Genomic DNA, 27792 nt, shown 5'->3' on the forward strand with positions numbered 1-27792 from the left:
CTAAGATGAGAATAAACAATAACGTAAACTGGGGAAGCTAAAAATACACATGAAAAAGCATAAACATGAAACTTGTCGTGGATACAAAGATACCTGAAACAGGGAGACATGACGCAAAAGACAACAGACAACCTGACACTGAACAAAGGAGGACTTAAGTACACAGAAAGATGTGTGAGGATGGGGAACAGGTGGGACAAATCAGACCAGAGGTGACAAGGGGAAGCAAAACTAGACACACTGCAATTAGGAAGGGAAACAGCATGGAACGCAGACATGACAACACGAACCTGACACCATAAGACGCGCAGGCATGAAACACATAAAGGGCGAACATAAACACAGGGGTAAAGGACACAAGGGAAATCGAAAAAACAATTAACTATAACGGCAACTTAGGCAAAGTGGAAATGAACTTGGAATTCCTAAAGGACTTAAACATAAACTATAAACATCAAAATAAGCTAAAACTTTAAACGCTGGGTCAAAAGACCCAGGATCATGACCTGAACAGGTGGAACTGATTCTTAAAGATTCCATTAAGCAGTTAAAAAGAAGCTGAAGATTCAGGACAGCATGGAGTTCGGTCCGCAGCAGTCAGACGATGTTGGTGTCGTACTTCACATCCTGCAAACATCAACACGATACGTGAGCCCTGCTCTGCAACAAGTCCAACACACCTGTAACCTGGTATCTGTCCATGACCAGGATTCACTTATACTAAGTCACATGAAGCTAAGTTTTGACCAGGACATGTCCTTCAACGCACATATTAAACAAATATGTGAGACTGCTTTCTTCCATTTGTGCAACATCTCTAAAGTTAGAAATATCCTGTCTCAGAGTGACGCTGAAAAACTAGTTCATGCATTTATTACTTCCAGGCTGGACGACTGTAATTCATTATTATCAGGAAGTCCTAAAAACTCCCTGAAAAGCCTTCAGCTGATCCAAAATGCTGCAGCAAGAGTCCTGACAGGGACTAGAAAGAGAGAGCAGATTTCTCCTGTTTTGGCTTCCTGTTAAATCCAGAATTCAAAATCCTGCTCCTCACATACAAGGTCTTAAATAATCAGGCCCCATCTTATCATCATCATCATCATCATCATCATCATCGTTTATTTGTATAGCACTTTAAGAACACACCAGGCAGACCAAAGTGCTGAACAACACAGATCAAAACAACAACCAAATTAAAAATACCATAAAATCATTACATACAATAAAATAAATAAGAAGGTGTCAGTTTCCTACAGTTAAAAGCCAGGGAATAAAAATAGGTTTTCAATCTGGACTTAAAGACCTGCACTGATGACGCTTGTCTAATTTGGAGAGGAAGGTTATTCCAGAGCATCGGAGCCGCAATTGAAAAGGCACGGTCTCCTCTCCCCCGCGACTTAGGGACCGACAGCAGCAGCTGCTCAGCTGAACGGAGCGAGCGAGGAGGAACATGTGGCTTCAGCAAATCAGATAAATAGACAGGAGCCAGACCATTTAAAGATTTAAAAACCAATAAAAGGACTTTAAAACGAACCCTAAATTCAATGGGAAGCCAATGCCAGGAAGCCAGAACCGGAGTGATGTGATCGAATTTCCTACTACCGGTTAAAAATCGCGCCGCCGCATTTTGCACTAACTGCAGGCGTGACAAGGTGCCCGACCCAACCCCTATTAAAAGGGAATTACAATAGTCCAGACGTGAGGTGATAAAAGCATGAATAAGAGTTTCCAAATTGGGTTTGGAAAGGAAAGGCTTGACCTTCGACAGGCGTCTGAGGTGATAAAAAGCTGATTTTACCACCCCACTTACATGACCTTCAAAAGTAAGCGCAGAATCAAGTTTAACACCAAGATTAGTGACTGAACTTTTCAGATGAGAGGTCAAATCACCAAAATCAACAAACATCTTATCCTAATGACCTTGTAGTACCATATCACCCTATCAGAGCACTTCGCTCTCGCTCTGCAGGCCTACTTGTTGTTCCTAGAGTATTTAAAAGTAGAATGGGAGGCAGAGCCTTCAGTTTTCAGGCCCCTCTTCTGTGGAACCAGCTTCCAGTTTGGATTCAGGAGACAGACACTATCTCTACTTTCAAGATTAGGCTTCAAACTTTCCTTTTTGCTAAAGCATATAGTTAGGGCTGGACCAGGTGACCCTGAATCCTCCCTTAGTTATGCTGCAATAGACGTAGGCTGCTGGGGGATTCCCATGATGCATTGAGTTTTTCCTTTCCAGTCACCTTTCTCACTCACTATGTGTTCACAGACCTCTCTGCATTGAATCATATCTGTCATTAACCTCTGTCTCTCTTCCACAGCATGTCTTTATCCTGTCTTCCTTCTCTCACCCCAACCAATCACAGCAGATGGCCCCGCCCCTCCCTGAGCCTGGTTCTGCCGGAGGTTTCTTCCTGTTAAAAGGGAGTTTTTCCTTCCCACTGTCACCAAAGTGCTGCTCATAGGGGTCATATGATTGCTGGGTTTTTCTCTGTATCTATTTTTGTAGGGTCTACTGTACAATATAAAGCGCCTTGAGGCCACTGTTGTTGTGATTTGGTGCTATATAAATAAAATTGAATTGAATTGAATTGAATGCCAGGGTCTAACCTGCAGAAGGCTTGTGTGAGAGGGGCCGGGCTGGCAGCATCTGACCAATCACAAATAGCGAGACAGAGAGAGAGAGAGAGAGAGAGAGAGAGAGAGAGAGAGAGAGATTTAAGACCACTTGAAAAATCCACTGAAGGAAAAAGCACCCCAGACCATTGTGGCGTCCCCTCCACTGTGGTGTGTAGAAAACATTTCAGGTGGGATCTCCTTGTCATGCTCGTAGCGCTGGAAACCATCAGGACCATCAAGGTTACATTTGTTCTCATCAGAGAATAAAACTTTCTTCCACCTTTCAGTGTCCCATGTTTGGTGCTCTGTAGCAAAGTCCAAACAGTCAGTTCTGTGGCGTTCAAGGAGACGAGGCCTTTGAAGACGTGTGTTTGTTTTTGAAGCCTTTCAGTCTCAGATGCCGTTTGAGGGTTATGGGCTGCAGTCGGCACCAGTAACGGCCTTAATTTGGGTCGAGGAGTGTCCAGTGTTCAGGCTCAGTGCCGGGGACATTTTTTGGGTCTTCCACTTGGCCTTTTTGTTCCATAACCCTCAGGACCATTTAAGAAATTCGCAATGACTGTCTTACTGCGTCCCACCTCGGCAGCGATGACACGCTGTGAGAGACCCTGCTTATGCAGTTCAACAATCTGACCACGCTCAAAAAAGCTTTTTTGCCATCAGGACGTCATGACAGTGTGACTACCTGACAGAAAATGACAATGAATCCACGTTTCTGCACAGGTTCGTCCTTTTAAAGGCTCGTGGTCCTAAACTTTTGGTCAGCTGTAAAACAGCTTGTTTCAGTTTAAGCGTTGTTTTCAATAAACTGCATGCTCAAAAAAATGTTTTGTCTCACTCCAATTTCTTCTTGTTGCATGTTGAAGCTCTACTTGGAACCGTGTTCAGATCCATCCATGGAAAATATGATTATTTTTTTTTGTATTATTCAAGTGGTCTTAAAGTTTTTTATTTTATGTATTTATTTTTTGTAAATGTTAATATAGTGGTGTGAAAAAGTGTTTGCCCACTTTCCTGATTTTTCTACTTTTTCTATCTTTGTCACATTAAATGTTTTAGATCATCTAACGAATGTAAACATTAGACAAAGATAACACAAGTAAACACAAAATGCAGAGGAAACAATCCAAACCTACATGGCCCTGTGTGAAAAACTGATCACACCTTTGGAAGTTCAGTTTCTCTAGCCATACCCAGGCCTCATTACTGCAACATGAAATCATTGAAAGCACTTAAATAGGACCTGACTGACAAAGTGGAGCAGACCAAAAGATCTTCAAAAGACAGACATCATGGCATGATCGAAGTAAATTACGAACAAAACAGAAACAAAATTATTGAGATCAGTTAGTCTGGAAAAGGTTTTAAAGGCTCTGGGACTCGAGTAAACCACAGTGAGAGCCATTATCCACAAAAAACATGGAACAGTAGTGAACCTTCCCAGGAGTGACTGACCAAAATTACCCCAAGAGCGCAGCCATGACTCATCCAAAGACCCCAGAACAACAGCCAAAGAACTGCAGGCCTCACTTGCCTCAGTTAAGGTCAGAGTTCATGACTCCACCATAAGAAAGAGACTGGGTGAAGCTGAAACGCACTTGGTTTCAGCAAGAGGACAACGATCAAAACAAAGCAGCAAGTCCACCTTTGAACAGCTTAAGAAGAACAAAATGAAGACTTTACAGTGAGCTGGTCAAACGCTTGACCCGACTCTGATTGAGATGCTGCGTGACCTTAAAAAGGTGGTTCATGCTTGAAAATCATCCAGTGTGGCTGAATTACAACAATTCTGCAAAGACGAGTGGGCCAGAATTCCTCCACAGCTGTGAAACACTCAATGAAGTAATACGAATGCTCGATTGCAGTTGTTGCTGCTAAGGATGGCCCAACCCGTTATTAGGTTTAGGGGGCAATCACTCTTTCACACAGGGCCTTGTAGGTTTGGGAGTTTTTCCTGTATTTTGTGTTTACCTTTGTTATCTTTGTCTAATATTTAAAGTTGTTTGATCCGAAACATTTGAGTGTGACAGACATAGAGAGTTTGAGATTTAACTTTGAGATTTTTATGTTAATTTGAAGTTTGTCGTTACAGTTGGACACTGCTGCTTATTGATGTTATTATTATTTTATTTTGATTTTTTTAATCTTGCACAGTCTGTATATGACTGTCACTTATTCTGAGTTTCTGCAGTACTCAGTCCTACACAAGTACACACTATTATTGCTTATCACTGTCTGCACACACAGCTTTGATGGATCCTCCAGGAGTGATGACACCATTTTCTGGTGAACTGATTGGTCAGCAGGTGGTGAGATCACACACACACACCATCAGGTCATCCTGACTCTGAGTCACATGCGGAGTCTGTTCACCCATATCTGTCTCTCCTTCAAATAAACTTTATTAAACAGCAGCTCTTAAAGCTCTCGCACACTCTGCTGTCTGCAGTCTGTGTTCAAGCTTCATGTTTTTATGATATTACACATTTGTGTAAAATCAGCCGCTCTGTGTCAGCACACCTGTCCATCTTTCAGGCTGGTCACATGTCGCAAACTCTGCCCTTTGCATGTAATTATGCTCAATAAACTTTGGTTGATTTACTTAGTTGATGACCACTTCCTGTGTTAGGATAAGTGAAGCCAGATGAGGAAACATCTTAGTACAGGCCCCAGCTTCCCACCTCAACAACACACCTCATAGCTGATCTCTGAAGGGGGTGGGGCTTCTGACACAGGTGGGGATTCGTATGTACATGGGACCTCTGAAGCAGCTTCGAGCGATTTGTTGATAAAGATGATTGGCTAAAAACAACCCAAAAGACACAGCTGTTAAGGTTTGAATTGGAAACATGAAGAATGTGAAAAGACTGAGCTGATTCAGGTGGACACAGGTGGACTCACCTGATCAGTGGAGGGACACAAAGCGTAGCAGCCAAAGGCAGCGATACAGATGGAAACGATAAACTCCAGGAGACAGAAAACAGCCAGAACAGCTCTCTGGACCTGGGAGGATAAAAACGCCCCTGTGCTTTTAGCCCTTTCCATTAGAACCTACTCAGATCAGGCTGAGGCGACTTGAGTACCACCTCATGTGCGTGGGACAATTACAGCAACACGGCTGAATGTCCTGTGATGTCATTTATATGCAGCATGAACGCCATTTTCTACTTATTGCTCGGTCTGTGGCTTTTTGTCGGACTCGGGGACCGCAGTGTTGTTTCTGTGCAGTCGTTTCCCTCTTTGCCATTTTAAAAATGGCAGCTTCGATTTTCACAAAGGAGACGCTCTCATGACTCATGGAGTGGTGCCACTGACAAGCCAACCGGTAGCACATTTTCAGATAACCTTGATCCAAGTAGGTACTAAAAAAGTACCTGCTATCAGGAACCACCACCTAATGCAGGGGTGTTGAACTCCAGGCCTTGAGGGCCGGTGTCCTGCAGGTTTTAGATAACACCCTGGGTCAACATGCCTGAATCAAATGATTAGTTCATTACCAGGCTTCTGGAGAATTTCAAGACATGTTGAGGAGGTAATTTAGCAATTTAAATGGCTAAATTACCAAGGACACATCTAAAACCTGCACGACACCTACCCTCAAGGCCTGGAGTTCGACATCTGTGACCTAATGGAAAACCCTAAAAACCACGTCAAGCCATGCCACGCCAACCCGAGCAGGTACTAATGGAAAAGGGCTTAATTATTGTAGCAAGAAATACTGATAGCCTCTAATGATAAACAGGAACAATTAGAGACCACAGTCAATCGCAGTAAATCTAGACACAGAATAAAACTCTCAATAAAAAGGACATGAATCATAATAATGATGATCATTTATAACAGGAGAGAACGTCATCGCTTCAAAAGTTTCCACATTAATGTTAAACCAGTCGCCACACTTTTCAGACTATTTTTGCTTGAAGGAACCGGACTAAAGAGCACTTTCTGCTAAATGCGCCGTAAACCTACACATTACACTTTTTTACTGTTGGTAGTAGGTGATGTGAGCGTCAGCGATGGGATGGCAGCACTTCTGTCTGAGACCTGACTGTCATGCAAGTTTTCTGTACTCGTTTGATTGGCAGACACAGCTGCTCTAAATGTTCTTCTTTTTTTTTATTAGCAAAATCAACATACAAACAAAATGCACCAGATATTACACATTCAGAGAATAGACATTCCTTACATATTAGCAACTTTCATACATAGGAAAAAGAAGATATAAAAATGGGGTCATAAAACTTAACAGATTATTAACTCAAAATCTTCCAAAAAGGAAACAAAAAAAACAGACTTTTTGTTTTTAACTAAAGTCAGTGCAGAATACAAATAGCATTTGTATTTTATTTTTATCCTATTGTATATTTTATTCTATTTATTCTACTGTGTACAGTATTTTATTCTTATTGTATTCTAATTTTTGCTATATAACTTTTGCACTATCCACTTCCTGCAGTGACAAAACAAATTTCCCATGTGGGACTAATAAAGGTTATCTTATCTTATCTTAAGATTTAACCAACAGGTTTAAGTCGTTTTTCCAGTAAGCTCGTGTTGGTTTGGTGTTAAAAAAATTACATTTATGTATAAATTGCTTGCACAAGACTAATAACACATTAACACCATAATTAGCTTTCTTTTCTTTCAAAAACACTCCAAACATTATCATATTTAAGGTAAATGGGGTAATTTGACTCCCACTGGAATAAAGCCAGGTATGAAAATCCAACCAAAATATTTGTATAAAATTGCACAAAAAAAATAGATGGTTAATCCTCCTCTTCTGTTTCACAAAATACATAATTACCAGTTTCTATTTTGAATCTATCACCAAGGAGTCTATTTGTCGGGTAAATTTTATTCAAAATTTTAAATTGGACTTCTTTCCCTTTAGGAGGGATAGGGAAGGTTAACTGAATACCATCTATATATAATTGCCTTAACTTGGGGGAGATGTCAGAATATATTATATCATTTACAACTATGTTTTTAAGTGACAATGGAATGGATTTTATAACCCGATTAAATTTACTTTTAGAACATTGGATATTAAACTTTTGGCAAAAATCTTGATGTCCTAGAACATGCCCCTCCTCATCTACAAAATGGACAATTGCTCAAACACCTTTTGATAACCAATCTTGAATAAAAATAGATTTTCTGTTCATCAGTATATATCTATTGTTCCAAATTGGGCTATTATGTGGAGTGAAATTATGTTTAAATAACATTTTCCAACAAAGAAGGATCTGTTTATGGAATTCAGAGAGTTTAGCAGGTAGCTTAGTAATTTCAAAGTCACACTTTAGGAGAAAGTCGATACCCCCCAGTGTGTTAAAGACCTTACTTGGTATAAAAAACCAAATGGAGTGTGGATTATTTAGGAAGGATTTTAACCATTTAAGTTTCAAAACACCATTCATTATATCAAAATCAATTGCGTTTCCACCGCCTTCAATGTATGGTTTAACCAAATCATCTTTAGATATATAATGGCACTTATTCCTCCAAATAAAATTAAAATTCAAGCTATTAATTGTTTTAATAACTTTATTTGATATTGATAAAGAGTAAGCTGGATATATAAATCTAGATAAACTATCCATTTTGGTTAATAATATTCTTCCAAAAATTGTGATGTCTCTTTGTAACCACTTATTTAAGATTGTCTTACATTTGTCAACATTATCTGAAATAGTCAAAGGAGCTTGCAAAGAAAAGCGTCTGGACTTCTTTAAGTTACTTGAAGACGTTTCACCTCTCATCCGAGAAGCTTCTTCAGTTCTAAGGTCAAATGGTGGAGAGTCCCAGATATAAACCTAGTGGGAGTTTCCCCCCACAGAGGGACAAAAGGACCCCTGATGATCCTCTAATCGTCTGAGCCAAGGTGTGAAACTGGGTGTGGGTCCCAATACTGAAGGACCCGTCCCATCCAGGCAACAAACTGTTCCAACTTCTGCAATCTGGTAGAAGGTTCCGCATCTTCCGGGCAAGGACAGAGAGACTCAAGAGGAGCTTCTATCCCCAAGCCATCCGTGCCCTAAACACACACAAATGTTGTATTGTTCGATACATATGCGTACCGAACCGAAAGCACTGTATCGAACGGTTCAATATCGATACGAATATCGTTGCACCCCTAATATATATATATATATATATATATATATATATATATATATATATATATATATATATATATATATATATATGGTATTCAGTTAACCTTCCCTATCCCTCCTAAAGGGAAAGAAGTCCAATTTAAAATTTTGAATAAAATTTACCCGACAAATAGACTCCTTGGTGATAGATTCAAAATAGAAACTGGTAATTGTGTATTTTGTGAAACAGAAGAGGAGGATTAACCATCTATTTTTTTGTGCAATTTTATACAAATATTTTGGTTGGATTTTCATACCTGGCTTTATATACATTGGGTGAATGTGCAGTAGTAGCAGCAAGCAGGTGAATTCTGTACATTAATATGAATATATATATATATATATATATATATATATATATATATATATATATATATATATATATATATATATATATATATCGTTCGGACTGGAGAAGTGTAGCCGGATGGTAACAAAGAGAGGGAAGGTAGTCAGAACTGAGGGGATTGAACTACCAGAAGGCAACATTGCAGACATAGAGGACAGTTACAAGTACTTGGGGATCCCGCAGGCAAATGGGAACCATGAAGAGGCCGCTAGAAAAGCTGCAACCACCAAGTACCTGCAGAGGGTCAGGCAAGTCCTGAGGAGTCAGCTGAATGGTAAGAACAAGATCCGGGCCATCAACATGTACGCCCTGCCCGTGATCAGGTGCCCTGCTGGGGTAATAGGCTGGCCAAAGGAGGAGATAGAAGCCACTGACATAAAGACAAGAAAGCTCCTTACCATGCATGGAGGGTTTCACCCCAAGTCCAGCACCCTGAGGCTGTACGCTAAGCGGAAGGAAGGGGGCCGGGGACTGGTGAGTGTCAGCACCACAGTCCAGGATGAGACAAGGAACATCCAAGAATACATTGGGAAGATGGCCCCAACTGACCGAGTGCTCAGTGAATACCTCAGGCAGCAGAAACCCAAGAAAGAGGAGGGAGACGAGGAACCATCATGGAAGGACAGGCCCCTGCACGGTATGTACCACCGGCAGATAGAGGAGGCTGATATCCAGAAATCCTACCAGTGGCTGGACAAAGCTGGACTGAAAGACAGCACAGAGGCACTAATCATGGCAGCACAAGAACAAGCTCTGAGCACAAGATCCATAGAGGCTGGGGTCTATCACACCAGGCAAGACCCCAGGTGCAGGCTGTGTAAAGATGCCCCAGAGACAATCCAGCACATAACAGCAGGGTGCAAGATGCTAGCAGGCAAGGCATACATGGAACGCCATAACCAAGTGGCCGGCATAGTGTACAGGAACATCTGTGCCGAGTATAACCTGGAAGTCCCGAGGTCAAAATGGGAGATGCCCCCAAGGGTGGTGGAGAATGACCGAGCTAAGATCCTGTGGGACTTCCAGATACAGACGGACAAAATGGTGGTGGCTAACCAACCGGACATAGTGGTGGTAGACAAACAGAAGCAGACGGCCGTAGTGATCGATGTAGCGGTTCTGAATGACAGCAATATCAGGAAGAAGGAACACGAGAAGCTGGAGAAATACCAAGGGCTCAGAGAAGAGCTCGAGAGGATGTGGAGGGTGAAGGTGACGGTGGTCCCTGTGGTAATCGGAGCACTAGGTGCGGTGACTCCCAAGCTAGGCGAGTGGCTCCAGCAGATCCCGGGAACAACATCGGAGATCTCTGTCCAGAAGAGCGCAGTCCTGGGAACAGCTAAGATACTGTGCAGGACCCTCAAGCTCCCAGGCCTCTGGTAGAGGACCCGAGCTTGAAGGATAAACCGCCCGCAGGGGCGTGCTGGGTGTTTTATATATATATATGTATATATATATATATATATATATATATATATATATATATATATATATATATATATATATATATATATATATATATAAGTGACTTATGTATGTATGTATGTATATATATGTATATATTGTACTATTCTTAGTTAGTGTATTGTCTGTCTTGTCTTAATGTTGGTTTAAAATGGAGCACTGTAACAAAAAATAATTTCCCCCAGGGATCAATAAAGTATTCTGATTCTGATTCTGATATAACGTTCTTCCTTTACACCTCCCCCCCCTCCCAATTTTTTTGCACATGTCGAGGAGCGTGTCAGGCTACACCCCACACCACATCAAGAACTCCACCGACTTCACCGACAAGGTCCAGAAACTTACCCTGGATCCAGATGAAACCATGGTGTCCTTTGATGTAGTCTTTCTCTTCACTTGCATACCCACCACGGAGGCCGTGGAGACTGTCAGAAAACGACTACAAGAAGACAGCTCCTTGGAGGACAGGACCAACTTCACACCCGATCAGATCTGCACACTGTTAGACCTCTGCCTCACCACTACATATTTCAAGTACAACGAGGGTTTCTACAGACAAAAACATGGCTGTGCCATGGGCTCCCCCGTGTCACCCATTTTCCAAGATGGCGCGGCCACGTCCAGACGCCTTACTGACTGCTCCGCTCCGACTATCCACTTTTCTTGTTTTTTACTTATTTTTTGCTCTGGTTTACATCCCAAAATCCTCTAGTCTTATAGTATACGACAGCGGATCACTTGTAAACATCGGTGCCAAGGTTGCACATCTAATCTTGGACACTTTTAAACCTGACCCTTCCTGGCCGCCAGAGATTCTACGCGGCGCGGAGAACAACAAAGGAGGGGCTGCTCATCCGAGGCGCAGAACAAAGAAGCGCCGGGGAAAACGCGCTGGTATTAGGAACAGACTGAGACAGCAGGCGCATCGCGCACCACTGCCCAGTATCCTACTGGCCAATGTACAATCCATGGAGAACAAGCTTGATGACCTAAGAGCAAGGGTCACCTTCCAATGTGACATGAGGGACTGCAACATTCTGTGCTTCACGGAGACATGGCTGACCCCCACCGTGCCGGACCAGGCCGTAACTCCGTCGGATTCATTCTTTGTGCTCCGCGCGGACAGAACGGCAGAGTCGAACAAAACCAAAGGTGGAGGAGTGTGTTTCATGGTAAACAGAAAGTGGTGTGATGCCAGGAGCATTTCTACTCTCTCCAGCGGCTGCTCGCCATATCTGGAGTTCCTGAGCATTAAGTGCCGCCCTTTCTATCTGCCCCGTGAGTTCACCTCAGTCATTGCCACGGCGGTCTACATCCCACCCCAAGCGGACACAGGTATGGCTTTGTCCGAATTACATGATGTGCTGAGCTCGCTTCAAAACAAGGACCCGGGCGCAGCCCTCATTGTAGCAGGAGACTTTAACAAAGCGAACCTCAGACAAGTCATGCCAAACTTTTACCAGCATGTCTCGTGTCCAACGAGAGGGGATCGGATTTTGGATCACTGCTACACGCCATACAAGCAGGGCTACAAAGCTGTCTCACACCCGGCTTTTGGGAAGTCTGACCACAACGCCATCTTCCTCATTCCCCAGTATAAACAAAGCATACGGAGGGAAGACGTGACCACGAAGGAAGTAAAACGGTGGACTGCCCAATCAGAAGCTACGCTACAGGACGCACTCAACGACGTAGACTGGGACATGTTCAGAGCATGCGTAGTCGACATCAACGAGTTTACAGAAGTAGCAGTATGCTTCGTCAATATGCTAGCGGAGGAGATTATCCCCACTGCGAGAGTCACCACATTCCCAAACCAGAAACCGTGGATGGACAGATCGATCCGCACTGCAGTAAACGCCAGGACCGCCTCCTACAACGCGGGTCTCGCCACTGGCGATATGAGCGCCTACAAAGCGGCCTCATACGGCGTGCGGCGCGCGGTGAGAGATGCCAAACGCCGGTACCGGGAACGTGTGGAGTCCCGCTTCCACCAGGGCGACACACGGAGTATGTGGCACGGACTACGCACCATTACGGACTACAAAGCCAGGGACACTGCGCCGATCAACGCCGACTCTGCATTCACCAACGAGCTGAATCGGTTCTACGCCCGTTTCGAGGTTAGCCAGGCGGCTAATGCTATCTACCGCCTGACTACCGAGGACAGTGACGTCATCAGCGAGAGACCGGTGACCAGCATCGCGGAGCATGACGTCCGAGCGGCACTGAGGAGAGTGAACACAAGGAAAGCGGTGGGGCCAGACGGCATCACCGGCCGTCTGCTGCGCTGCTGTGCTGACCAGCTAGCAGGTGTGTTCACTTACATCTTCAACGAGTCCCTGGCGAAGTCTGTGGTCCCCACATGCTTCAAAAGATCCACCATCATCCCTGTGCCCAAGCACAGCAAACCCTCATCCCTGAACGATTACCGGCCAGTTGCACTGACCTCAGTAGTAATGAAGGTGTTTGAGAGGCTGCTGAAGAACATCATCTCCTCCTCCATCCCAGACACCACAGATCCGCTGCAGTTCGCCGACAGATCCAACAGATCCACAGAGGATGCCATCGCCCACGTCCTACACACCACTCTCAGCCACGTGGACAAGAAACAGGGTAACTATGTGTGAATGCTGTTTGTTGATTACAGTTCAGCGTTTAACACAATAGTGCCCTGCAGACTGTTCACAAAGCTGAGGGATCTGGGACTTAACAGCCGTCTGTGTGCATGGGTGTTGGACTTCCTCACTGGCAGAACTCAGGTGGTGAGGGTGGGCAGGTGCTTCTCCAACAGCATCACCATCAACACAGGAGCACCTCAGGGATGTGTCCTCTCGCCACTGCTCTACTCCCTCTACACTTCAGACTGTGTGGCCACCCATGGCTCCAACACCATTGTGAAGTTTGCTGATGACACAGTGGTGTTGGGTGCCATCTCCAACAACGATGAGGCGGCCTACATGGATGAAGTGAAGAATCTGGCATCGTGGTGCCAGGACAACCACCTCCAGCTGAACGTCAGCAAGACCAAGGAGCTGGTGGTGGACTTCAGAAGGGGTCAGCACAGAGACTACAAGCCCATTATCATCAATGGAGCTCCAGTGGAGAGGGTGCAGTCCTTCAAGTATCTTGGTGTCCACATCTCCTCAGACCTGACATGGGCTGCCCACATTCAGGTCCAGACCAAAAAGGCTAGGCAGCGCCTGTATCACCTACGACAACTGAGGAAGTTCAGGGTCTCTCCAAAGATCCTCAGGATTTTCTATACAGGCGCTGTGGAGAGCATCCTCACACAGAACATGACATCGTGGTTTGGGAACAGCTGTGTGAAGGACCAAAAAGCTCTCCAGAGAGTGATCCGTACAGCAGAACGCTGCTGCAGGATTGCTCTCCCCCCGCTTCAGGACACCTACACCAGGAGATGCCGGACTAGAGCAGCGCAGATACTGAAGGACCCGTCCCATCCTGGCAACAAACTGTTCCAACTTCTGCAATCTGGTAGAAGGTTCCGCATCTTCCGGGCAAGGACAGAGAGACTCAAGAGGAGCTTCTATCCCCAAGCCATCCGTGCCCTAAACACACACACCCGCCCTCTCACATCATCTATAATTGACTGAGACAGGACTCTTCCAGACACTAAACCAAGGCACAATGTACATTTCAATTCCTTTAATTTTAAATATGTTTATATTGTCTATCCTGTAAAATAGTCAGATATCTATTCATATTAATGTACAGAATTCACCTGCTTGCTGCTACTACTGCACATTCACCCGAAACTCTGGCTGATTGGGACCCACACCCAGTTTCACACCTTGGCTCAGGCGATTAGAGGATCATCAGGGGTCCTTTTGTCCCTCTGTGGGGGGAAACTCCCACCGGGTTTATATCTGGGACTCTCCACCATTTGAGCTTAGAACTGAAGAAGCTTCTCGGATGAGAGGTGAAACGTCTTCAAGCAACTTAAAGAAGTCCAGACGCTTTTCTTTGCAAGCTCCTTTGACTACGATGACCTGGATGACTGAGAACCTTCACTGGGTGCAGTTCCCCCCTCCAGGGGCAAGGGTACCTAGACCCGGTTCGTAGAGTACGCTTGGGGAGTGTGATCGTGTGTACAGCGTCTCTTTATGTCTGTCTCCACGTTGGTTGAGTGTGGAGTAAGTGCATATGAGAGCATGAGGGTGGGAATGGATGTTTGTGTCTGTGTGTGCCTGTATGTCTGTGTCTATATGTCAGGTTGGGTATCAGACGCCACCTCTCTGGGGACATCTCAGGCCCTCCAAGGTTTGGAGGCCTATCTCCCCCCACCACCACTTCCCCTGCCAGTGGCGGACCCCCTCAGACATCGGTGCGTTGGTGGTTCTTTGTGTCCGGGGATGGGCGTCCAGGTACACACCGGCTCACTCCTTGGCGGCCGCTTATCGGGGCCTGGAGCCTGGGGCTCGCTCGGGCCACTTCGGAGGTGGGGTGCCCCCGGCCTCTCGGCCTGGGGCTCGGTCACTCAGGCACGGCTGGCTGCCGGCGGAGCTCACGGGCGCGTCACTGCAACTCCCCCTGGCTTCTGCTCCGCGGCTGCTGAGTGAGCCCTCATCTGGGACTCTCCTCAGCTCTTTCTGGGACAGTGGCGCGGCTGCCCCTCTGTTGGTCTTCCTTGGTCTCTTGTGTTCTGGGGGCCTCTGGATGTCTGGAGTTTTGATCTCCTCCATACCTGCTTCATGCCCTGGAGGACGGGGCTGTGGCCCCCCCACACCCTCTAGCAGATTATTACATGAAGGAACCTTTTTTTAAAAAAAAACAAGCGTCCATGCTCACAGGTGTACACACGGGTGATCACACCCACAAACTACACCCTTTTTGGCTCCTACCTCAAAGCACACTGTGTTCTGTTGATCTTATGTGCTGCACAATAATGTTTAACATTTAGTATTTACTGTCATATTCCCATATATCATTGTGATGCTGTTTATTCTATTACTCTTGTTCTCTTCTGCTTGTTTTCTTTTTTCTTTCTCAGCAGGTGATCCAGGTGATCGATATATGCATTTTTTTTCTTCTTTTTTTTTCTGCCTGTTCTGTTGGTTTTTGTTTTTTGCCCTTCTCCCCCGTCCCTCTTCTCAGCTGTTTCTCTTTCCCTCTTTCTTTCTCCCCTTCTTTCCCCCAGTCAAGTCTGTCCCGTATTCAGTAAGTGAAAATAAAATAAACAATAAAAGGTGAATCAAATGGACCATTACGGCAAGGCTGGGATGGTCAATTTGGTAAAGTAAATCCGTTGGGCATCTTTCTTTGCCTTTAGACAACAATTCTGATGCAAAAGAGCCAAATGGGACAGGCAAAAAAAAACAAAAAACAAACAGACAAAAAAGAGAACCTTCACAGACATTATCTGAAATATTTACTTTTTCTAAGACTTTGTGATCTTTTGAAATTGTGATGCCCAAATATTTTACCTCCTTCTCCACCTTTATATCGTACAGTAATTGTGAATTACACTCCTTTAACGCCAATAGTTCACATTTATTTAAATTTAACTTTAAGCCTGAAGCTTTTGAGAATGTAGTGATTATTTGTTTTACCAGGGGAATCTGATGTTCATTTTTTAAGAGTAGTGTCATCCGTAAGTTGACTAATTATTAAAAAATTATCCATAATCTCAATTCCGGCAACGCTGCTGTTTTTAATTAGAATTGCGAACATCTCCACAACCATTATGAACAACAACGGAGAGCTTCCACACCCTTGCCTGATTCCTCTTTTGACGCTAAATCTTTTACCAGTGCCATAGCCTAACGACACAGAGCTGTTTATATCATTATATATTAAAAACCCACTTATTCAATCTTCCCTTTCCCTCTAGTTAATATTTCTTTTATGATTTCATATTATGCACTTTTATACTCATTTAAATTCTTGTTTGCTCTGTACCTGTTGCTTTCCTATGTATCAGTGACAGTTATCTGCTTGCATACTTAGTACTTGCTTTGGTCCTATTTCTATTATCCTCCTCCTATTCTCTATCTTACTTGTTATTATTATTATTATTATTATTATTATTATACAGTATATCTATTATCTTCCTAAATTTATCCCCAAATCCAAATAGAGTTAGTGTTTCTAAAATAAAAGGATGTTCTACTGAATCGAAAGCTTTATAAAAGTCCAAGAAAAGAATAAAACTGTCATCACTAATCAGATCATTGTAGTCCAGTAAGTCTAAAACCAATCTGATATTATTATGAATGTTCCTGTCTTTCAGAAACCCTGATTGTGTCTCACTAATTAAACTTGAAACCCCTTGCTTAAGCCTTGTTGCAACTGAGCTAGAGAAAATTTTGTAATCTGTATTTAATAAAGTTATGGGCCTTAAGTTATCCAATTGTCGTTTATCTTTGTTTGGTTTGGTAATTAATGTAATTAATCCTTGTTTCATGCTAGACATCAATTCTCCCTTTTCAATACTGGCCAGTACAGCTTTGAATAAAATTTCTCTTAAGTCTTCCCCAAAAAATTGGAAGAAATTAACTGTAAGCCCATCTGGACCAGGGGATTTATTAAGTGCCATTTTCTTAACAGATGCATCTAACTCTTCAATTCTGAAGTCAGATTCACAAAATTCCTGAAACGATTCATCAATTTTAGGGATCAAATTATCTATTTGATCAAAAAAGACATCACAATCTGTATAAATTGGAACAGAATGTATAAATTTCATTCTCCAAAATTTTAGGGTCGTCACATTCAATGCCATCAATTAACAGAGAAGATATAAAATTTCTTTTCTGTCTGCTCTTTTCTAAATTAAAAAAATATGAAGAATTTCTTTCCCCCTCCTCAATCCACTTGGCCCATGAACGCACAAAAGCTCCTTCTGCTTTATTTAGGTAGAGCTGATCTAATTTAGTCTGCAACTCCATAAGTTTACTCCTTTCTTGGATATTTAGATCATCTTTACTACAGCAATAAGTAATTTCTTGGAATAATTTACATTCATATTCTCTTTGCTTTTGACTTGTGTTTTTACTGAATTGAATACTAAATTCTCTAATTTTGAATTTAATGAATTCCCATTTACTGATATATCCTACAATTAGATGATCAGCCATAATATCTTTTATAATTTTTTTGACTATGTTGCAGTAGTCTTCATTTTGTAAAAGTTTGGCATTGAACTTCCAATAAGTTCTTTTATTTGATTGTCTAATTTCGGATTCTAAGCACAGTTCAATAAAGCAATGATCAGATAGAGGTGCATTTGACATCAACAGTGTGGTTAAGAATGATGTCACTTCCTAGCCAATAGTCTATTCTAGACTTACAAGCTCCATTTGGTTTAAACCAGGAAAAGCTCTTAATTCCTGGATTTCTTACTCTCCAAATATCTGTCAAATTGTTGTTTATCAAAAAATCTATAATTAGGTTATTTTTTGTGGTCTACCTGTCCTTGGGGGCCATCTATCAGTCCATTCATCAGGAGTCATATTCCAATCACCACCCATTAAAATGTATTCTGTAGGGTATCGATCTTTAAGTTCAAAAATATTTGAAGTTATATCTTCTAACATAATTTTATTCTGACTTTCATTATTATATCCATAAACATTGACTAAAATGAAAAACAAACTTTCAACTCTCATTGCAGCAATCAACCAATGACCATTCAAGTCAGTCCGTTGTATTACAAGATCCCCGGGAAAGTTATTGAATAAAATCGCTACACCCCCCGACCTCGTTGAGCCATGGCTGAACAGGATTTTGCTGCCCCATTGGTTTGACCAAAAAGATACATCACTATCAGATAAATGAGTCTGTTGTAGAAAAATACAGTTTGATTTTTTACCTCTGCAGTACAAAAATAAGGCTTTTCTTTTAACAGATTCTCTTAAACCCCTAACATTTAAAGAACCAAAACAAATGTTAACATTCAACATGAACTATAGACAGAATATCACTCACCACGTGAAAAGAATGAAAAAGAGAAAAGTACTAAATGCTGAGCTCCTCAGACCGCGAACAAGTTTCCACTATTTCAGTTTTTGTTATTTTTAGTTCTCCTGTCTTTCCTCAACTTTGCGTCCATCAATGAAGGCATGTGGACCACGACAGTAGGCTCGTTTACCCGCACGTCTTGCTTCCTCCACCAGAGGCCATAGGCGCTGTCGATCTTGTATGTCCTCCTGCGGCAACATCTCTGCGAAGCTGATGCCTTCTTGCTTGCAGGTTGAAGAGTCTTTGGTGCGCCTCCACAATTCTTCTTTAATTCGCCTCTGTGTGAATAGAATAATGATGTTTCTGTTTCTGCCATCAACTCGTTTCCCTAAGTGATGGACAATATCAACGGCCTCTTCTAAGTCCGAGTCAGGGGCAATCTTCTGAAGCGTTTGCAGAACCTTCACTCTAATGTTTTCATCTTTGTCTTCCTTCACCCCTTTCAGCTTTAAGCACCACCTCATTCAGTAGCGCTCGTTCTCTCACTCTTCTTTTCAAGTCTTCATTTTCTTTAAGCAGCTGTTCATTCGCATTTGCCAGTTTAACAACTTTCAGTTTGCGATCGACTATCTCTGCAGCATTAAACTCTACAGCCTTAATCAAGCTGGCAACCATAGCTGCACTTTGTCTGTTTTGTTCCTTGATATCTTCCAGTTGTACTTCAAATTTCTTCTTCCCAGAATGGCTTCAAAAATAGTTTTATTGGAGATATCATCTTCCTTCTCTGAAGATTTTGTTCTCTTCTCCTCTGGCGGTTGTTTTGATGGAGTTGGCGGCGCCGAGTCTGCTCCCCGTTCTCGCTTGTTTAGGCCCACGTTGGCAGCTTCAGTGCTAGCATAGCCATGGTCACTGACTTTAGCATGCGAAGACGTCTTAGCATTGGGGTTTGACGACACAAATTGCAGCTTTGCATTCTTAATAACCTTTTGGGCATCCATAGTTATAGTTCGAGTGGAAGGAGAATAAAGTTACTTAGCAAATTTTGCGGTCTTTCGGAGCTCCTGAAAAAACACAACTGTTCAAGCTGCCATCTAGATGGCACTGTCCTCTACAGGCATCTGGATAATTTAGTCACAACACTGGAGGGTAAAATAAATACTACATAAGAGGCCATGTTAGTGAACGCTGGGAAAGAAGACTGTAGTAAAAGTGATGATGGTTTTCTTTCACCTTGGTGCACCTAAGGCATGATTCAACCTGTGCAGTCATTCCAGTATGCAGGGATCATTTAGATGTTAGTACACTGTGACTGCATGAAATCCCTTTTTCTAATAACCAAATTCTATCCCTCCTTTATCAAACATACATTTCAGCTCTTACACAGAATAACAGGGCTGCTTCTGCGCCACACAACCACTGAGTGACGTCTGTCCTTCAGATGCCCTGTTAGCTGCTGCTTTTTACATGGATGTTACTGGCAGCAGGTCTGTAGTTTTCTAAATCAGAACGATGTTCAATGCTCCTCTGATTCTCCTGTCTTTAAAAACTCCCTCATCTGAACACAGAGCACTGAAGCGCTTTCTGAGAATCTGGTACCTGCAGAGGAGGTGTGACCACAATCAAGATCCACCCCCCAAAATCCTTCAGCAGCTTTGATCAAGAGGCTGAAATCAGACATGTAGAAGATTTTGTACAATATAAAACAAAATGTCTTACCCTTTCATAGTTGTGAGTGAATGACCAGTCGGGGGTACTGGTGTTCAAGTAAGAGCTACCATAATAATGATAAGCATAATGTGGCCAAAAGGCTTCCAGGATGTAGATGATGATGGCAGCAGCTGAAGTAACTGCAGCAATAACATTGGCTCCCAGAGCGCCTCTCACCTGCAGAGCACAAAACGGGTCAGCACACCTGGAAAACCTGGCAGCACCTGAAAGGCAGATTAAACCTGTAGAAACTGCAGCTCACCAGAGTCACGGGACAGTGTGGAGACTAGTTTTAGAACAGATGTTAGAGAATATTTAATCCTGAAAAAAGTACATTTAACCACTTTATTTAACATTGATTATAGACCTGTGTCCTAATGATGGGACAGCTTTCCTTTCTGCTTCACATTAACTTTATAAATACAGAAATGGGGCTCTTTTCCAACCTGACTAAACAGAACTTTTAATCGTTTTCCTCTCAGTCACACTTTGATGCTGTCAGTCTGCTAATATTGTACTTTCATCTGACTGGTGACCTGCCCGTGGTATACTCCATCTCTCACCCTATGAGAGCTGGCAAGGGCACAGCCTTGACTCTGAATTAGAGAAACGAGTTTGAAGCCTAATCTTAAATTAGAGATAGTGTCTGTCTCCTGAATCCAAACTGGAAGCTGGTTCCACAGAAGAGGGGCCTGAAAACTGAAGGCTCTGCCTCCCATTCTACTTTTAAATACTCTAGGAACAACAAGTAGGCCTGCAGAGCGAGAGCGAAGTGCTCTAATAGGGTGATATGGTACTACAAGGTCATTAAGATAAGATGGGGCCTGATTATTTAAGACCTCGTATGTGAGGAGCAGGATTTTGAATTCTGGATTTAACAGGAAGCCAATGAAGGGAAGCCAAAACAGGAGAAATCTGCTCTCTCTTTCTAGTCCCTGTCAGGACTCTTGCTGCAGCATTTTGGATTAACTGAAGGCTTTTAATGAGTTCTTTCCACACAAAGAGCAGGTCATAGTTTGGTTTCCCATCACTGTACCATCAAAGACCAGAGGTTTATCCACAATGCTCATATGAAAAAAGAAAAAAAAGGTGCTTGCCAACTGTAGCTACAAGATGAAAGTAATGTAAAGGAAGGATCCACATATTAATGGATATTAATTGACAGATGAAGTGCTGTATGACAGCACTGTGTGAGATGAAAAGAGAGAGATCACTTTACTTTGGTAAAGGTACTGTGCTGTCAGTAGATCTATTCATGTTTCTGTATCTTTCATGTGAATATACTTATAGCTGGACTTTATAACCTGGATTTATTTGTCCAGTTAATAACATGAGCTAGATAACAGAAAGCTATGCTGCTATGTTGGATATTTTTAGACTCACCAGACAACAATTAAGGGATTTCCCAGCCGATACAGTCACAGATCCAGCTAAGACAAACTGCAAGAGACCACAAACAGGGTGCCATGTTAGCACAGATAGGTGGTGCCTAACGCTACCTTACATGTCCCAGTTTAACTAATTGGTGTGTGTTATCTGGCTTCATGGACAGATAGAGCTGGGTGTCATCTGCATAGCAGTGTAAATGTATGCTATGTCTTCTAATGATGCTGCCTAAGGGAAGCATGTATAATGTAAACAGAATTGGTCCTAGCACTGAACCCTGTGGAACTCCATAATTTATATATATAATTACTTTCAGAAAGACATCTACTGTGATAAAGTCTACTCTCCACTGCTGTGTAATCAATTATTGTAAATGTAAATGTTATCAGGAAATGATCAGACAGGAGAGGGTTTTCAGGAAACACTGTTAAATGTTCAGTTTCTCTGCCATATGTTAAAACAAGATCTAGAGTGTGATTAAAGTGGTGGGTGGGTTCTTTTACATTTTGAGAGAAGCCAATTGAGTCTAATAACAGATTAAATGCCATGTTGAGGCTGTCATTTTTAGCATCTACATGGATGTTAAAATCACCCACAATAATTATTTTATCTGAGCTGAGAACTAAATTAGATAAAAAGTCTGAGAAATCAGACAGAAACTCTGTGTAAGGACCAGGTGGACGATAGATGATAACAAGTAAGACTGGTTTCTGAGTTTCACAGCTGGGGTGGACGAGGCTAAGCAGCAGGCTTTCAAATGAATTAAAAGTCTGTCTGGGTCTTTGGTTGATTAATAGGCTGGTGTGAAAAATTGCTGCCACACCGCCCCCTCGGCCTGTGCTTCGAGGTTTCTGGTAGTTAGAATGACTCGGGGGTGTTGATTCATTTAAACTAACATAATCATCCTGCTGCAACCAGGTTTCTGTAAGGCAGAGTAAATCGATTTGTTGATCAATTATTAAGTCATGTACTAACAGAGACTTGGAGGAGAGAGACCTAATATTTAATCATCCACATTTCACTGTTTTACTCTTTGGTTCAGATGTGGATACTTTATTGTTCTTTCTTTGTGATTGTTTATGTTTAAGTTGTTTGTTGCTGGTTTTTAGTTTGTTTTTTTGTCTGTTTGGGAGCTGACACAGTCTCTATGGAGATGGGTTTTTGGGGGGGTAGCAGGAGGAGAGAAGCTGCAAAGAGGCGTGTAAAACTGCAACTCTGCTTCCTGGTCCCAACTCTGGATAGTCATATTTAAAGTAAATCTCACTGCAATGAATGAGCTTTAATGGTGATACTCGGGAATTGAATAATACAAAATACAAAAACTCAAGCAAGGAAGGAACTAGGAAACTCAGAAACTACAGGGGAAACATGGACAACAGGGGGGGGGGGGGGGGGGAGTGCATGCAGGATGAGGGAACACATGATAAAGAAGAGAGGGAGACTAAGCATTATACATGGACAGCTACAGAGGGAGAGGAAACAGGTGGGAGCACAGCTGACACTGATCATAGTGAAGGAGACAAGGGCTGTGTCCCAATTCAGCGACCATACAGTAGTCTGCGAAGTGTGGGTACTACGAACTGCGAGAAGTGCCGAAGTGAGAGGCTTGTGAAATGGGACGGTCTGGCCTTTGTCGCGCTGCTCAGGTTGCCTAGCAACCATGATACTAACCGCGAGAAACGTTTCATACAGCCTTGTGTGACAGAAATGAAGGAGAAAAATGTCTTTTGTTCTTTCATTTTTTTATGAGATCATTTTGATTAGCTGAGTATCTGAGGCTGAGACCACGGGACTGTAAAAATGATTGTTGGGCTTCATTTCTGTGCTGAACAGTCATTTAAGATTAGCTAGTAAATAACAATTAGCTGATGTTGTTCATGAGACTAAAGTCATCTCACTTTGGTAATGTAAATATAATATGGCCAGTATTATATTTAGTATTAGATTATTATGATATAGTACAGCAGTGAGCTTCAGTAAAGGTTTCTGAATATTAAACTTGTTTCTGGCTTTCATAGTTTGGGAGAAGTTGTGGAGGAAGTATTTTTGCATTTGGCACCTTGCACCGGGCATTTGGGAATCCACTGCTGTGTATGTCACCTTTGCTCTTGTAAAAAAATTCATTGCTTAATGAACATGGGATGAGGGAGAACACAGAAAACGAACGATGAGACTGAGAGAAGATGAGACAGAGGGAGAAAAACTAGACACAAAAACACAGAGGGACAGAAGGTTACCAAAATATAACAGGAAAACTCAAGCACTGAGACAGGGAGTTAAAGATGCAAAGATCAAAGTGGTAAATCATGAGGACGACTGCACATGGAAGACGGAGTTGGAAGAGAATGCTCCAGAGAGCTAACCAACCATTTCCAAAAACCAAAACAATCATGAATTAACAGGGTACCAGTACCATGACAGATTAGGGGTTGCCTGATTGTGGCGGGGGGTTGTCTTGGATATTATAAGGTGTTTACCTCACAGTATAAAGCAGCTTGAAGCAAATTAACACACATGCTGGAGTAATTTTTGAAGTTTGCTCAGAGGTAACAACAGAAGCGCTGGACTATTTGTCTGACCTTTAGCAGCTTTATTCACCCTTCAGGGCCCTTCAATCAAGTGATCATTTGCTTACCTTACACACGTCTAGAATGGTTCATAGAGGGGATCAGGCATTTGTGGTGTGGCGCCGAAAATGTGGAATGATCTACCTCTCCACATTAGAAAAGCAACTGTCACTCTTTTTAAATCCCATCTTATGACATATTTTTTCTCTTTGGCTTTCTATACTGCATGAGAGTTACCATTTTTTTATTCGAATGTTCTTACCTGTTTGATGATGTTAATGTCATTGTTTAATTATTCTGTTGTACAGCACTTTGGTGAACTCTGTGTTGTTTTAAATGCGCTTTATAAATAAATGAAATGAAATCTGTTTGTTCATGCAAAATCACTGAAATTAGTTCAGAAATTTCAACAGGAGGGAAGAAGTCCTGTTTAGCCGATTTCCCACGATGTTGTTTAGTATCCGTTCTTAAAGGTGATGCATTTTCTGTGTTTGGTAGTGAGTTTGGTCATAAAACCTCAGAATTGTAAAGTGACAGCAGAGAAAAGACCAACAGAGTCTCAGCACACTTACAGACAGAGATCCCCACAAGAAGACACCGCTATAAATCTCCAAATCAGAGTGTGGAAGCACGATGATCCCAAACAGGAGGAGCAGCAGGCCAACCATGATCTGCACCGTCTGTGGGTACAACCGTACGCACCACACAGATGCTTTACTGCAAACACTGTGTACTATTACTGTGATTCTGAGCAGTTACAGAGTCTCACCCCCAGGGCCTCCGGTCGTCCTTGGCTGAACTTGGTCTTCTGTGGAGTGTTTTGTGGCTCAGTAGCGGGGATCACGTGGGTGACCACGAAGACGCTGCCCACCGTCCCTGCTGCAGATGTAGATGCTGACATGTTTGAGCTGAAGTGATAGAAGCTGCTGTGGGCTGCTGCTTTGTATTTGAGCTCACAGCTAATGATTAAATCCGAACTGCTTCCTGCTTCCTCCTCAATTCCCCTTCACGAAAACACAGCATGTGTTTTCATGAGAAGGAGGAAATTTAGCCCTGAAAAATTAAGCTGACTTTGACCTTCATGCTTCAGCTCCCTGCAAAAATTCATCTTCCTCTTTTTGGTCTGGCTGCTGTTAAACTTTTCTAGTTAATGACTTATAGCCCTCCTGCTGTGAGCACCATAATGGATGAACCATGAGATCTTGTATTTATCCACAAAGCACATATAGACCAGATGGGCCAGTTCCTTTTCAGACTCTTCTTAGATCCTCAGAGTCAGGCTTCTTTGGTACCTGTAACATGTAACATCTCTCAGTATGTGGATCTGTTTTCTTTGTTAGAATCGGTCAGACCATTGCTGATCAAACTGAACATGCCAGACTTTGCTAAGAAAGTCTCCAAAACCAGATCAGCCAGACAAGCCAACAATGATGGAAACTTGTTAAAATGATCCATGATAGAAGAAAGGTAAATAGAAATAGGACCAAAGCAAGTACTAGGTATGCAAGCAGATCACTGTCACTGAGGCATAGGAGAAGCAGCAGATACACAGACAGACTTAAAATAAGCATAAAAGTACATAATGTAGAATCACAAGTGAAATGTTAACTAGAAGGAAAGGCAAGATTGAATAAGCGGGTCTTTAGTCGTGATTTAAACAGTGTAATAAGGTCAGAGGCGCGGATAGCGAGAGCGAGGTTATTCCACAGTACCGGGGCAGCCAGAGCAAACGCACCGTCACCCCGAGACTTCAGCCGAGATCTAGGTTGCATCATAAATCAGATCAAATCAAATCACTTTTATTGTCACATCACATGTGCAGGTACACTGGTACAGTAAATGCGAGTGAAATTCTTGAGTGCAAGCTTCACAAGCAACAGAGGTGTCTAAAAATAAAATAACATGATGAGATGATGATGAGATGAGATAGCCTTTATTTGTCATTTGCAGGTCTTTTGCCCACAACCGAGATGACAGACCTTGCCGACCGTACATACAATACACAAACATCACATTGGGGAGACAGGTCAGGCCAGGTAGCGAGGAAAAAAACATCGAAATGTGTAACACAGAAGGATAATACAGGAATGCACAGATATCAACACACCACAGCACAATAAACACAGACAGCAACATGGGAAAGAGTTCCAGTGTGTACATCTGATCTGGGACCGCTGCAATCTTTCGACTGCGCCTCCAGCTGACCCGATGTCCACGTTGGAGGTGGCGTTGGATCCGGGGTAGGGAGGGTGATGCGTCAGTGAGTGCTTATCAGTATCAGTATATGTATGTGTGTGCGTGTCCATAGTTCAGCTGAGACAGTGTCCTTCGCCCTGCCAGGCTAAGTAAACAGTCTTCCAGCCAACTCAGGTGGCCTTGCATGGGATGGGAAGGAACAGACTCAACACAGTCGTCATCAGGGAGTTGTTGTTCTGCTCCAGCCTTGAGCCCGCAGCTGGCGCTGTAGGGGTAGCTGGATTATGATGGTGATTTTTCTTTTGCAACACCTCATGAGAATTTCAAGCTGTTCTTTAACACTCCGACACTGGTCTCTCAATCTCCCGTTGGAGAACCGCGGGCTTCCCCATTATGGTATCAAACTTGCATTCTGTGGTCTTGTCATTCTTTTGCTCAGAGAGCCGATTCTGAGAACTCACGACTGCAGTGAGCTGTTCCACGATGTAATCCAACTTTCGCTCAAAGGTGTTATTCTGAGCAGGCCTCTCCTTGATGTAACCCAATATACGCTCGGAGGTGTTATTCTGAGTATTCACGGCAGCCGTAAGCGTCTCCAAGGTCTTAACCGTGCTGCTCTCAATGAGCCCGTTCTGAGAAGTCGCGCCTCGTCCCATCATTTCAATCCCAGCGGGCAGCCTTGGGGGGGTTTGAACAGCCAGTTCCGCTCTCTTAATTCTCCGATAAGCCAGGGCCAAGCCAGCTCCGATCAGCAAGAACCCTGTTATCATGGTTCCGAATAGATAGATATCTTCAGCGTCCTCGATCGACAGTCCCGCCAGGCACACGACCCTCCATTTCTGCCACCCGTCCATCGTGTATCCGGCAGGGAAAGTCCCTCCAGGGCACTCGGGCTCTTCCAAGCCCAGACTTCTCGTTGAGAAAAGGGTGTCAATAGCATTCAGAGACCAGTTGATCAAATCCATAATTCTCTTTAGGTTTTAGAAACAGACTGTGAGAGAGTGTTCCAGGGAAAGTAATACAAAAAACACGAGACTAGAGAAGGACATAGAGCTAAGCAGGGAACAAGAAAGCAAAATATAAGATGGGTAAATCTGAGAGTTATATGAATAAATATATGTACAATATAAGAGTGTGTGCGCATTACTGAATGTGTATACTAAATATATATATGTACGTGTGTGTGTGTGTATACATATATACATATGTATATATACATATGTAAGCGGTGCTGTTGCCGTACCAGGTGGTGATGCATCCAGTGAGGATGCTCTCAATGGCACAGTGATAGAAGGTCCTGAGGATGCGGGGGCTCATGCCGAATCTTTTCAGTCTCCTGAGAAAGAAGAGGCGCTGCTGCGCCTTCTTCACTGTTTTGTTTGTGTGTACTGACCACGTAAGATCCTCAGCCAGATGTACACCA

At 42.9% G+C, this 27792-nt stretch overlaps 2 protein-coding genes across 2 annotated transcripts; both read right to left on the bottom strand.

Annotated features, from left to right (window-relative positions):
* LOC147319883 (membrane-spanning 4-domains subfamily A member 15-like) lies at positions 1–25074 on the bottom strand. Its single transcript, XM_086310105.1, has 7 exons — positions 24943–25074; positions 24746–24853; positions 21604–21660; positions 20230–20397; positions 5518–5619; positions 5311–5418; positions 1–627 (listed from the first exon to the last, which is right to left on the bottom strand). The coding sequence occupies exons 1-7, from the start codon at positions 25072–25074 to the stop codon at positions 598–600; spliced, it is 705 nt and encodes a 234-aa protein (XP_086166231.1). The 3' UTR covers positions 1–597.
* A 1630-nt stretch (positions 25075–26704) lies between these two features.
* On the bottom strand, positions 26705–27418 carry LOC147319884 (uncharacterized). Its single transcript, XM_086310106.1, has one exon. The coding sequence runs from the start codon at positions 27332–27334 to the stop codon at positions 26705–26707; it is 630 nt and encodes a 209-aa protein (XP_086166232.1). The 5' UTR covers positions 27335–27418.
* Positions 27419–27792: the final 374 nt, after the last annotated feature.

The sequence above is a fragment of the Aulonocara sp. 'chitande type north' Nkhata Bay genome, linkage group LG11 (genome assembly GCF_057382095.1).
Source record: "Aulonocara sp. 'chitande type north' Nkhata Bay isolate Kocher_YH1m ecotype deep benthic linkage group LG11, A_spYH_male_GT1.1, whole genome shotgun sequence".
Lineage (NCBI taxonomy): Eukaryota > Metazoa > Chordata > Actinopteri > Cichliformes > Cichlidae > Aulonocara > Aulonocara sp. 'chitande type north' Nkhata Bay.

Bases quoted from the DNA above. Each gene is read 5' to 3' on its own strand.
- LOC147319884 (XM_086310106.1), bottom strand. From the start codon at position 27,334: ATGGATTTGATCAACTGGTCTCTGAATGCTATTGACACCCTTTTCTCA.
- LOC147319883 (XM_086310105.1), bottom strand. From the start codon at position 25,074: ATGTCAGCATCTACATCTGCAGCAGGGACGGTGGGCAGCGTCTTCGTG. The intron at 5,620-20,229 runs GTAAGACATTTT...TTATCCTCCCAG, and splicing joins TCACTCACAACTATGAAAGG to GTCCAGAGAGCTGTTCTGGC. The intron at 5,419-5,517 runs GTGAGTCCACCT...GGTTGTTTTTAG, and splicing joins TGTGTCCCTCCACTGATCAG to CCAATCATCTTTATCAACAA.